This window comes from Macaca fascicularis, chromosome X (assembly GCF_037993035.2).
Source record: "Macaca fascicularis isolate 582-1 chromosome X, T2T-MFA8v1.1".
Lineage (NCBI taxonomy): Eukaryota > Metazoa > Chordata > Mammalia > Primates > Cercopithecidae > Macaca > Macaca fascicularis.
Genome location: NC_088395.1, coordinates 148234259 through 148246194, shown reverse-complemented (window position 1 = coordinate 148246194; position 11936 = coordinate 148234259). Strand labels below are relative to the sequence as shown.

The 11936-nt window shown below is 49.1% G+C and overlaps 1 protein-coding gene across 1 annotated transcript; it reads left to right on the top strand.

Moving 5' to 3' along the window:
* The first annotated feature begins 7111 nt into the window (after positions 1-7111).
* LOC102122302 (uncharacterized) lies at positions 7112-10719 on the top strand. Its single transcript, XM_074029873.1, has one exon. It carries the CDS (start codon positions 7118-7120, stop codon positions 10160-10162), a length of 3045 nt encoding a protein of 1014 aa, XP_073885974.1. The 5' UTR covers positions 7112-7117; the 3' UTR covers positions 10163-10719.
* The last annotated feature ends 1217 nt before the right edge of the window (positions 10720-11936 follow it).

Genomic DNA, 11936 nt, shown 5'->3' with positions numbered 1-11936 from the left:
AGATGCTGTTGCATTGGATGGGGGTTAAGATAAAGAAATGGAGGCATCCAGCACACACACACACACACAAAACCTTGCTACCTTTCCTATTAACAAAAATGAAATTGAGCCATGATTTGGTTCTTATGGTTTATTGTTAGAATTCATGTGTGTTTTATAACCTCTCTGATACACAGGTAAATGTTACTTCTTCCTCAAACGATGGGAATGCCCTCCACTCCCCCAACCCCGTGATCAACAAATCTACATTCATGGCAACTATGGTAAACCTTCACTGGCAGAGGCAGCATGTTCCCTGAAGGCTGAAACTAAAGTGAGGAAAAGGAACTGAAGGTGAGTCATTTGGGGTATGTTTGGAGAAGGGTTGTGTTCACTCCTTTAAAAAGCTCCCTGACACTGTCCCACTGATTCAATCCCAAGATCATCAGTCCCTCTCTCTTCTGGACAGAAGAATTCCTCCCAATACCAGGAGGTAAAAGGATGGGCTGCCATTTTCTTTTCACCTTCCATAAGAAGTGCTCCCTTCTTGGGACCTCAGAAGAAAAGCTCCATGAGGATAATTCCCAAGGACATGGGGGCCAGAGCTGCAATTTACCCACCAGTTCCCTCCCAGGCTGGGAGAAGAGCTTCTTTGTCTGTGGGTTTCCACCTTGAGCGCTGAGGTTTGATCCACCAATCCTGGCTATGAGCAGAGGCCCACTGCCCCTGGGACACTGAGCCAGAGCTGAAGAGGGAAGTCAGCTCATGAACGACTCAGTTGATGCTGGCTGTAGTGGGTGGACAGAACCCCAACCCTCAGTGAATTATCTGGCAAAATCACATGTCAACCTCTTTTGGAATCTCAGGGCTCCTGAATCCTTCTGAGGGTCCTGTCAGGAGTAAGAGCAGCTGGAATTCCTTTCATGTGGACCTCCAATCCATATGGAGAGGGTCTTAGGCCACTACTCCAATCACATTTGGGCAAGCTGGCACTGGCTCTAAGGCGATAAACTGTTTGTGGACCTTGTCAGGTTTCTGTCATCAACACAACATCCCCTGTTCATGACTTTCTGGAATAGAACTGCTTGTGTTACATTTCTTGGATCCCCAGAGTTCCAGAGGCCAGCAGAAGGACTGGTCTAATAGGAAGGGGAATAAATCCATCATTGTTCCAGGTATCTTTCCTCCAACCACTGTTGAGTTCTAAGTCCTACTCTGAGAAAGCAAAAGGCTCTTGAAAGTAGCCAGACCTTCTATAGGTTGAGACAAGGGGGTGGAAGGAGCTGCCATTTCCTCCCTTCCCGTTTGACTCATATTATCTTGCTTCCTTCTGTTACTGACAGGATCAATGTCCCCAGCCTCTTTCAATCCTTTCACCTCTATCCTAACTGATGCTCTAATATATTTTTACCGCTGACTCCAAAAAAAAAAAAAAAAAAAAATCTAAACAAAGACTTATTTATTATTCTATATATGTCCGTGTATATTTTAAGTTTTTGTTTGTTTGTTTGTTTGTTTTTTGTAGTACAGGATTTTTAAAGTAGGCTTTGAATCTCCTAGCAACAGTTTTGTGTTTGGTGTGAAGAAGGATGCCACTTAAATTAGGGTTTTTATATGCATACTCAGTTGTTCCACTGACATCTACTGCAACAAGACTGCTCCATGCTCTGAAGCTGTAATTTTGTTTTTTAATCAGTTAAGAACGTGCACAGCTTTCTGCTTTTGTTTTTCAGGACTGTCCATTCAGTTTCATTGGTCTATTGACCAACCCCTGCACCTAAATCTCAAACTCTTCATCACATTAGCGTCTTTGTAATTTTTACTATCGGGTAGACTAATTCCTGTTTTTCAACAGTGTATTGACTATGCTTGACCACTTGCATATCTTTATATTTAGAATCAGGTGACTCACACGTGTCCAAAGCCATTTGCTTGTGTTGACTTGAGATTTCAATTATTCTATATTTTCCTCTATTTATTGGAAGAACTAAAACATTTAAAATATTGAATCTTAATGCCTATGAATTTTTTTATTTTATATTTATGTGAGTCTTCATTAATATGTCTCAACATTTTAATATTTTCATCTGTAAAGTTATTATTTTTGGTTAAGCATTATTCTTAGATACTTGATATTTTACTATGAGAGTTTAAAAATTATATATTCTTTACTTTTATTTTCCTACTCTTTCCCTGACAGAAAACAAAGTGGATATTTGTTTGAATACTGACCTTATACTAGAAAACTGATATACTATTATAAATTGAGTAAATTATTTTTAGTTATTTTGGATTATTTCATGCTCAGTAGAGTCACCCATTAATCACAAAAGTTTGGTTTCCAACTGGCCAATCTTCATTCCTTTCATTTATTCCTCTTTGCTTTACAACATTTACCACTACCTCTAGTATAAAGAGTAGTAGAAATACTTGTAGCAGAAACTTTAGGTTAAGTCCCAAGTTCAAACTTCTACTTTCAATATTTAAAATATTTAAAAGGCATATCTGCTATAGGTTTTGCATATATATCTTTTATCTAGTTTGGTAGCACTTTTTCATATTTCATAAACTTTATTTTAGAATAATTTTAGATTTAAAAGAAAATTGTGACAATGCTCAAGAACATTCTTTTATGTCCCATAATCTATTCCCCCTGTTATTAACATTTTACCTTGGTAAGGTTTCCTAAAAGTAATGAACCAATATTGATATGCAAACATCCTTTGTTTATTAACAAACATACTTTATTCACATTTATCTCCTTGTCACGAAAAACTATTTTCTGTCCCAGGATCCCCTGAGGATACTCCATTACATTTATTCATCATGTCTCTTTCAATGCCCTTTGGTTGTGCCACTTCACTGAGACTTCTCTTGCTTTTGAAAACATTGACAGTTTGGAGATGTATTGTCAGGTATTTCGGAAAACAGCCTTTGACTGGGAATTATCTGATTTTTTTTTATGATTTGATGTAGGTTATATTTTCTTGGAAGATGAACAGAGAAGTGAAGTGCCATTCTTATTATATCGTACCGAAGGCACATACTACCAACACAATTTGTCATTGATGATGTTAATTTAATCACCATGGTGAGGTAGAGTTTTCCAGTTTCCTTCAGGGTAAAGTCACATTAATTTTTTCCCTGGGTCATGCTGTCATCTTGGGAAGGACAGAAGACCCAGGAGCAGCCAGTAGTCACATGAGGCCTCTGAGGGAAAACTGCAGAGACTTCTTGCCCACAAAGAGGAGGATCCACAGAAACCAGCTCCCCCCCGTTGTCATCCCCGGGAGGCCCAGAGGCATGGTGACCCACAGGGGTGTCCCCTGACATCTTAGGGGGGAGAAAGAGGACAAGGCTGTGCTCTGGTGAGTCTCAGTTCAGATCATGAGAGCGGAAGATCATGACAGGGGCCTTCCTGGCATCCCCAGGCTGATACAGAGGACGGACTGGTGAGCTACCCCACTACGGACACAGGAGGACCCCCCAAAACCAGCCCATTTTCACTCCTAGGAGGCCTTGGGCAGGGCCATTAGGGAGAGATGCTAGGGTGCTCCAGTCCCTCTTGGGGGAGTTCATGGAAATGGGAACCTATATCTGAAAAACAGTCTCTGGAGACAAGAGGGAGGGAGTGGAGGCTGTGTCAGGAATAGAGGAAGACAGAGGGTCCTTCCCACGCTATTTCAGACGGAGGGCAGTGGAGTCCTGCCTGGGGCCTGGGAACCCATACCCCCCTGTGGAGGGATGTGATTCGACCTCTCTTGCACCTTGCAGGTCTCAGGGATGGGAGGGGCTTATTCGGAGGTGAAAGACTCAGATGCACAGAGGCAGGGAGTCCAGGCCATTTCAGGAGTCCAGGCACAGCCTCTCAGGAGGGCAGGAAGGGAACATCCATGACCGGTAGTGCCCTCTGTCCTGTCCCTGTGCCTGCTGCCAGCTCTGGAGGAGCCCATCAGGGTCCCCAGATTTACAACTTTCTGACTTCCACTTTGGGAGTCAGCTAGAGGGGAGATTATCTCTGATGGGGGCAGCTTCGGTTAAGCAGAGGGAGTTGCACCAGGGCTGGCCACTCAACAAGAAGAGAACTCTGTCGAAGGACAGCGACCTCCCAACATGGAGGGGAGGCGCAGGCTGCACCCTGCCACTCCCTGCTGTTAGCCCTAGGAAGAGGTGGGGTGTGAGTGTCAAGGACTGGGGAGGTGGGAGGGAAGAGTCCGGCAAGGCTTAGGGAGTGAGCAGGAAGGGCAGGAGCACATCCTGGAGGTGGGAAGGAAGGGATGGAAAGGAGGCTGACAAGTGGGGGGTGGTTGCTCCTCTGAGAGGAGGCCCCGCCCCACGCTAGCCCTGCTGTCAGTCCTGATCATCCCCGGCAGGGTTCCCGGATGTGCTTTCCGGCGTCCATCTTGGGAGGCTGAAGAACCTGAGGTATTTTGTGACGAGGCTCGTCTCAGGTCAGCAGAGGGAAGAGCCTTAAACCTATCCAGTTTTCAAGGTGAGGGCCCCGAGGGAGAACTGAGGGACCCCCCCCACCACAGAGAGAAGCCCGCCCGGCTTGCTGTACCCCTGCCGTGGGACTTGTAGTTCGTGGAAAGGAAGATGGTAGCCGAGGGCTGAGGGACGGGTCCTCACGACAGAGGAAGGGAGGAGATGCCGGCCCGCTAGGGAATAAATAGGAAGACATTGAGGAGGACCGGGGAACCCCCACCTCAGAGGACGGATTCCCGGAGATTCCCACCCTGCTCCTCAAATCAGCCCTCCTAGAGCTCCCCAGTCGGCTCAGGCTGAGCCCGCCCTCTCGTTGCTGGGTGAGGGGTGTAGGGGACGGGGAAGGGGAGGCCTTGTTCTGGGGGTCCCCTGGCAAGTCAGCATGGGGAGCTGCCTCCAGCCGGCAGAGGGAAGACTCCCAGACCCTGCTGGGGACAAGAGTGAGGACTGAGGGGTCACATTGAGAGGTGACAGCGTGCTATCAGCCCTCACTCTCAGTGACTCCTCGGCCTCGACCTCGGCGTCCACGCTGGCGGAGCTTGAGGAGCCCTTCAGCCTGCTGCTCTGTAGGGCTGGCAGAGGCCAGAGCAGCATCCCTCTGCTTGCAGGGAGGTGTGGAGGGAGAGCCGCGAGTGGGAACCCCGGCTGCACGCCGCCGCCTTCGCGGTCCAGCACGAGTTCTGGCTCGGGCGGGCTCGGTGGGACCCACACATGGAGCGGTCAGCTGGCGCCTCCAACCAAGGGCAGTGAGGGGCTTAGCACCCGGGCCAGCAGCTGCAGAGGGTGCTGGTGGGCCAGCACTGCGCTCGAGTTCTCCCCAGGCCTCAGCTGCCTCCCCGCAGGGCAGGGCTCGGGACCTGCATCCCACCATGTTGGAGCCCCCCTTCCGGGGTGGGCTCCCCCGTGGCCTGAGCATCCCCAACAGGCGCTGCCCCCTGCTCCATGGTGCCTGGTCCCATTGACTGCCCAAGGGCTGAGGATTGCAGGCGCCGCTCGGGACTGGCGGGCAGCTCCACCTGCAGCCCCCATGCAGGATCCACTAGGTGAAGCCAGCTGGGCTCCTGAGTCTAGTGGGGACTTGGAGAACCTTTATGTCTAGCTAAGGGATTGTAAATACACCAATCAGCACTCTGTGTCTAGCTCAGGGTTTCTAAATACATCAGTCATTACTCTGTGCCTAACTCAAGGTTTGTAAATACACCAATTGATACTCTGCATCTAGCTAACTTAGTGGGCACTTGGAGAACTTTTCTGTCTAGCACTCTGTCTGGAGCTCAAGGATTGTAAACACAGAAATCAGCACTCTGTCAAAACGGACCAATCAGCTCTCTGTAAAATAGACCAAACCCTCTCTGTAAAATGGACCAATCAGCAGGATATGGGTGGGGTCAGATAAGGGAAGAAAAGCAGGCTGCCCAAGCCAGCAGTGGCAACCTGCTCGGTCCCCTTCCACACTGTGGTAGCTTTATTCTTTTGCTCTTTACAATAAATCTTGCTGCTGCTCAATCTTTGGGTCCACGCCGCCTTTAAGAGCTGTAACACTCACCACGAAGGTCTGCAGCTTGACTCCTGAAGCCAGCTGAGACCACAAACCCACTGGAAGAACGAACAACTCCAGATGTGCCACCTTCAAGAGCTGTAATACTCAACCTGAAGGTCTGTAGCTTCACTCCTGTCAGCGAGACCACAAACCCACCAGACAGAAGAAGCTCCAGACACATCTGAATGTCTAAAGGAACAAACTCCAGACACACCATCTTTAAGAACTGTAACACCACGAGGGTCCGCGGCTTCATTTTTGAAGTCATTGAGACCAAGAACCCACCAATTCCGGACACAACATGTGCATCAGAACAGACGTGAGGCCACCCGGATCACCCCCGTGGTAGAGTGCTGGGAGGTGGCTGCCACGTCATTACCTCCCACTGCTCTCAGCGCTGTGGAGTTTGCCCTGAGGTTTTGCCTCAGGCCAGCAGACTGGTGGGGGCCTGGCCCTGTCTCAGAACATGTGACAATGCTAATTGAATGCTGAGGGGGCCATGAACCTCAGAACTGTGGGACTCTGGGAGTCTGGCCAGTCCCAGCTGACGTCATAGCTGGAGGGTCTCCCTCACTTCTTCTTTCAGGTGCTCCAGGAACCAGGAGTTGAAGACCTGGGTGTGAGGGACACATACATCCTAAAAGCACCACAGCAGAGGAGGCCCAGGCACTGCCAGGAGTCAAGGTGAGTGCACAGCCTGACTCTGTACCAAGGGCCCTACCCCCAGAAACAGGTCAGACCTGGCAGCACCCAGCCCGTAGCCACCCACTGTCATTCCTGGTGCCTCAGACTCTGCCTGCCAGCTGTGCCTTGAGGTGCTTTCTCACATTCTCCTACAGGTTCCCAGGAGACAAACCTCCTAGAAAGACAGGCGACCTGTGAGGCCCTAGAGCACCACCGTAAGGGAAGAAGAGCTGTAAGCCGGCCTTTGTCAGAGCCATCATGGGTGAGTTTCTCAGCTGAGGCCACTGGCACTGTCCCTCTCTCCCTCAGTCCTGTGGGATCCACTTTTGATTCCCCTCCTCTTCCTCCTCTTCCTCTTCTTCCTTCTCATGCTCATCCTCTTCTCTGATTCTGCGTTCTCCAGGGGACAAGCAGATGCCTGCTGCTGGGATGCCGAGTCTTCTCCAGAGTTCCGCAGAGAGTCGTCAGAGTCGTCCTGAGGGGGAGGACTCCCCAAGTCTTCTCCAGAGTCCTCCTGAGGGGAAAGACTCCCAGTCTCCTCTCCAGATTCCTCAGAGTCCTCCTGAGGGGAAAGACTCCCAGTCTCCTCTCCAGAATCCTCAGAGTCCTCCTGAGGGCGAGGAATCCCTGTCTCCTCTCCAGATTTCTCAGAGCCCTCCTGAGGGTGAGGACGTCCAGTCTCCTCTCCAGAATCCTGCGAGTTCCCTCTTCCCCTCCACTTTATTGAGTGTTTTCCAGAGTTCCCCTGAGAGTACTCAAAGTCCTTTTGAGGGTTTTCCCCAGTCTCCTCCCCAGATTCCTGTGACCTCCTCCTTCCCCTCCACTTTACTGAGGCTTTTCCAGAGTTCCCCTGAGAGTACTCAAAGTCCTTTTGAGGGTTTTCCCCAGTCTCCTCCCCAGTTTACTGCGAGCTCCTCCTTCTCATCTACTTTATTGCGTGTTTTCCAGAGTTCCCCTGAGAGTTCTCAAAGTACTTTTGAGGGTTTTCCCCAGTCTCCTCCCCAGATTCCTGTGACCTCCTCCTTCCCCTCCACTTTATTGAGGCTTTTCCAGAGTTCCCCTGAGAGTACTCAAAGTCCTTTTGAGGGTTTTCCCCAGTCTCCTCCCCAGTTTACTGCGAGCTCCTCCTTCTCATCTACTTTATTGCGTGTTTTCCAGAGGTCCCCTGAGAGTTCTCAAAGTACTTTTGAGGGTTTTCCCCAGTCTCCTCCCCAGATTCCTGTGAGCTCCTCCTTCCCCTCCAATTTATTGCATATTTTCCAGAGTTCGCCTGAGAGTTCTCAGAGTTCTTTTGAGGGTTTTCCCCAGTCTCCTCTCCAGATTCCTGTGAGCTCCTCCTTCTCATCCACTTTATTGAGGCTTTTCCAGAGTTCCCCTGAGAGTTCTCAAAGTACTTTTGAGGGTTTTCCCCAGTCTCCTCTCCAGATTGCTGTGAGCTCCTCCTCCTCCTCCCCTTTACTGAGTCTTCTCCAAAGTTCCCCTGAGAGTTCTCAAAGTACTTTTGAGGGTTTTCCCCAGTCTCATCTCGAGATACCTCAGAGTCCTGCTGAGGCAGACAACTCCCCGTCTCCTCCCCATAGCCCTCAGAGTGCTCCTGACGGGGAGGACTTCCAGTCTCCTCTCCAGATTTCTCCTGAGGGGGAGAACACCCTTTCTCCGCTCCAGATTCCTCAGAGTCCTCCTGAGTGGGAGGACTCCCTGTCTCCGCTTCACTTTCCTCATAGTCCTCCTCAGGGGGAGGACTCCCAGTCTTCTCTCCAGAGTCCTATAAGCATCTGCTGCTCCTCTACTTCACTGAGTCTTCCCCAGAGTTTCCCTGAGAGTCCTCAGAGCCCTCCTGAGAGGCCTGCCCAGTCTCCTCTCTATAGTCCTCAGAGCCCTCCTGAGGGGATGGACTCCCAGTCTCCTCTCCAGAGACCTCAGAGTCCTCCTGAGGGAGAGGATTCCTTGTCTCCTCTCTACAGTCCTCAGAGTCCTCCTGAGGGGGAGGACTCCCTGTCCTCTCTCCAGTTTCCTCATAGTCCTCCTGTGAGGGAGGCCTCCCTGTCTCCTCTCCAGATTCCTCCATGTCCTCCTGACGGGGAGGATTCCCAGTCTCCTCTCCAGACTCCTCAGAGTCCTCCTGAGTGGGAGGTCTCCTTGTCTCCTCTCCGCTTTCCTCACAGTCCTCCTCAGGGGGAGGACTCCCAGTCTTCTCTCCAGAGTCCTGTGATTATCTGCTCCTCCTCCACTTCACTGAGTCTTCTCCAGAGTTTCCCTGAGAGACCTCAGAGACCCCCTGAGGGGCCTGCTCAGTCTCCTCTCCAGAAACCTCTCAGCTCCTTCTCCTACACTTTAGCGAGTCTTCTGCAGAGTCCTCATGGGAGTCCTCAGAGTCCGCCTGAAGGGCCTGCCCAGTCTCCACTCCAGAGACCTGTCAGCTCCTTCTCATCCACTTCACTGAGTCTTTCCCAGAGTTCTCCTGAGAGTCCTGAGGGGCCTGCGCAGCGTCCTCTCCAGAGTCGTGTCAGCTCTTCCTCCTCCACTTCATTGAGTCTTTCCCAGAGTTCCCCTGAGAGTCCTCAGAGTCCTCCTGAGGGGCCTGCCCAGTCTCCTCTCCAGAGTGCTGTGAGCTCCTTCTCCTCCTCCACTTCCTTAAGCCCAGTCAGTGAAGAGTCCAGCAGCCCAGTAGATGAAGATACAAGCACCTCAGACACCTTGCTAGAGAGCGAGTCCTTGACAGACAGTGAGTCCTTGATAGAGAGCGAGCCCTTGTTCACTTATACACTGGATGAAAAGGTGGACGAGTTGGTGCGGTTTCTTCTCCTCAAATATCAAGCGAAGCAGCCTGTCACAAAGGCAGAGATGGTGACAAATGTCATCAACAGGTACACGGGCTACTTTCCTATGATCTTCAGGAAAGCCCGTGAGTTCATAGAGATTCTTTTTGGCATTTCCCTGAGAGAAGTGGACCCTGAGGACTCCTACGTCTTTGTAAACACATTAGAGCTCAGCTGTGAGGGCAGTGTGAGTGATGAGCAGGGCGTGCCCCAGAACCACCTCTTGTTTCTTGTTCTGAGTATCATCTTCATGAAGGGCACCTGTGCCTCTGAGGAGGTCATCTGGGATGTGCTGAGTGGAATAGGGGTGCGTGCTGGGAGGGAGCACTTTATCTTTGGGGAGCCCAGAGAGCTCCTCACTAAAGTTTGGGTGCAGGAACATTACCTAGAGTACCGGGAGGTGCCCAACACTGCTCCTCCACGTTACGAATTCCTGTGGGGTCCAAGAGCTCATTCAGAAATCAGTAAGAGGAAAGTAGTGGAGTTTTTGGCCATGCTCAACAATACCGTCCCTATTTCCTTTCCACCCTCGTACAAGGAGGCTTTGAAAGATGTGGAAGAGAGAGCCCAGGCCATAATTGACACCACAGATGACTCCACTGCCACAGACAGTGCAAGCTCCAGTGTCGTGTCCCCCAGCTTCTCTTCTGAGTGAAGTCTGGGGTAGATTATTCCCTCTGAGTTTGAAGAGGCGGTTGAGTTTCTACGTGGTGGAGGGCTCGGGTGAGGCTGGTGAGAACACAGTGCTGTTTGCACTTCTGTTCCATATGGGCGGTTAAGGGATTTACCTGTTTTCCTTTTGGGTATTTTTCAAATGCTTTTCCTATTAATGACAGGTTTAAATAGCTTCAGAATCTTAGTTTACGAATATTAGTCACACGTGTATTGCTGTTTATCTGGTTTAAGAGTAACAGTTTGATATTTTGTAAAAACAAAAACACACACAAACACACCACATTGGGAAAACCTTCGGCCTCATTTTGTGATGTGTCACAGGTGAATGTGGTATTGCTGTAGGAATTTTCTTGAAACTGTGAAGGAACTCTGCACTTAAATAGTGGAACAAAGTAAAGGATTGTTAATATTTGCATTTCCTCAGGCCCTTTAGTTTGTTGTTCTTGAAACTAAAGATACATACCTGGTTTGCTTGACTTATGTAAGAAAGTAGCCGAAAGTAAAATGTAACAAATAAAAGTGTCAGTGACTCATTTATTTGATGACCATTATATCAGCATTTGCTCATAGAAATTACTGTTAGTAGTGAAGTTACTATTAAAAGCAAGACTTATCCCTACCTTTAAAACGGTAGAGTGTAGCTACAGACGCCATATCAGGAATGTGGTAAGATTTTCTCTACAATCTAAAGAATAAGTTTCAAAACAAGTGGGGAGGTGAGACTCCAGATGGAGGCTTTGAGTAAAAAGGCCCTGAGTTAAGGCAGTTTTGGGCTTTGGGAAACTGCAGGTGCTTCTTTGGTTGCTCATTGTTATGAAGCTGGGTGCTGGCAGGGCCCAGACTCTCAGAAGGTGAGAGAAAAGCCTGGAATGGAAAACTACTTGAGCAGTTGGCTCTGGGTGGAGGAAGAAGCAGAGAGGAGTCTCCACATGGGGAGGTCATGGAAGGTGTCCTGTGGCTCTGTCACTGGGGAGCTTGAACACAGTGCAAGGACTAGGTGATTGATCCCCATCATCTGCAAGGGTTTCCTGAGAAATGTGGTTAGAATTCCTTGATGTGGTGCTCAGAAGCCTCCAGGCTGACACTCATTTGCCAGGCCTGGGAGAGCCCAAGCCCATTCCATTGACAGTAGTTTTATTTGGGTTATTTTGAAAGTAATGTGGACAAGTCTAAGCAATGTGTAGATTTTTAGTGTAGCTTAAATAAAACGAGCGGTTTGGATGTATGATCAGTGGGGAAGGCGAAAAGGAGTTCGTCCTTAACTCAAAATCTATAGTCATTGAGTTGCATTCAGCTGTGAAAGCCTCTCCTTACTTGAATGATACAATATATCCTTTTAGAAAGAAAATGTCCTGAGTTATTCTTATGAAGCCAAACTTTTAGTTCAGTTCATATTCTATGACATATTCAGCTAGATGTTCTGTGAGTCGTTTTGCATAACAAAAACAAGAGCTGAATTTTTCTCAAAAGACAGTGGTAGACTTTGGGGTTGTAATCAACTGCCCTTTATTAAAATTCCAAGGTATACCAAGCTCTCTGCCAGGTGTTTTGCCCACAGTGTATACATTCCAGCAATTCTACAGAACAGGGATTTCCAAACCATTTTACAGACAAAAAAGCTGAGGTTTATAGCTCATGACAGATACCCCACGATCACATGATCATCACATGATTAGAAAGTGACTGGGCTGGGACTTGAGTTCTGAATTCATCAAGACCCACACTGTCCCCACTCCTCTCAGCCTGAGCATAGT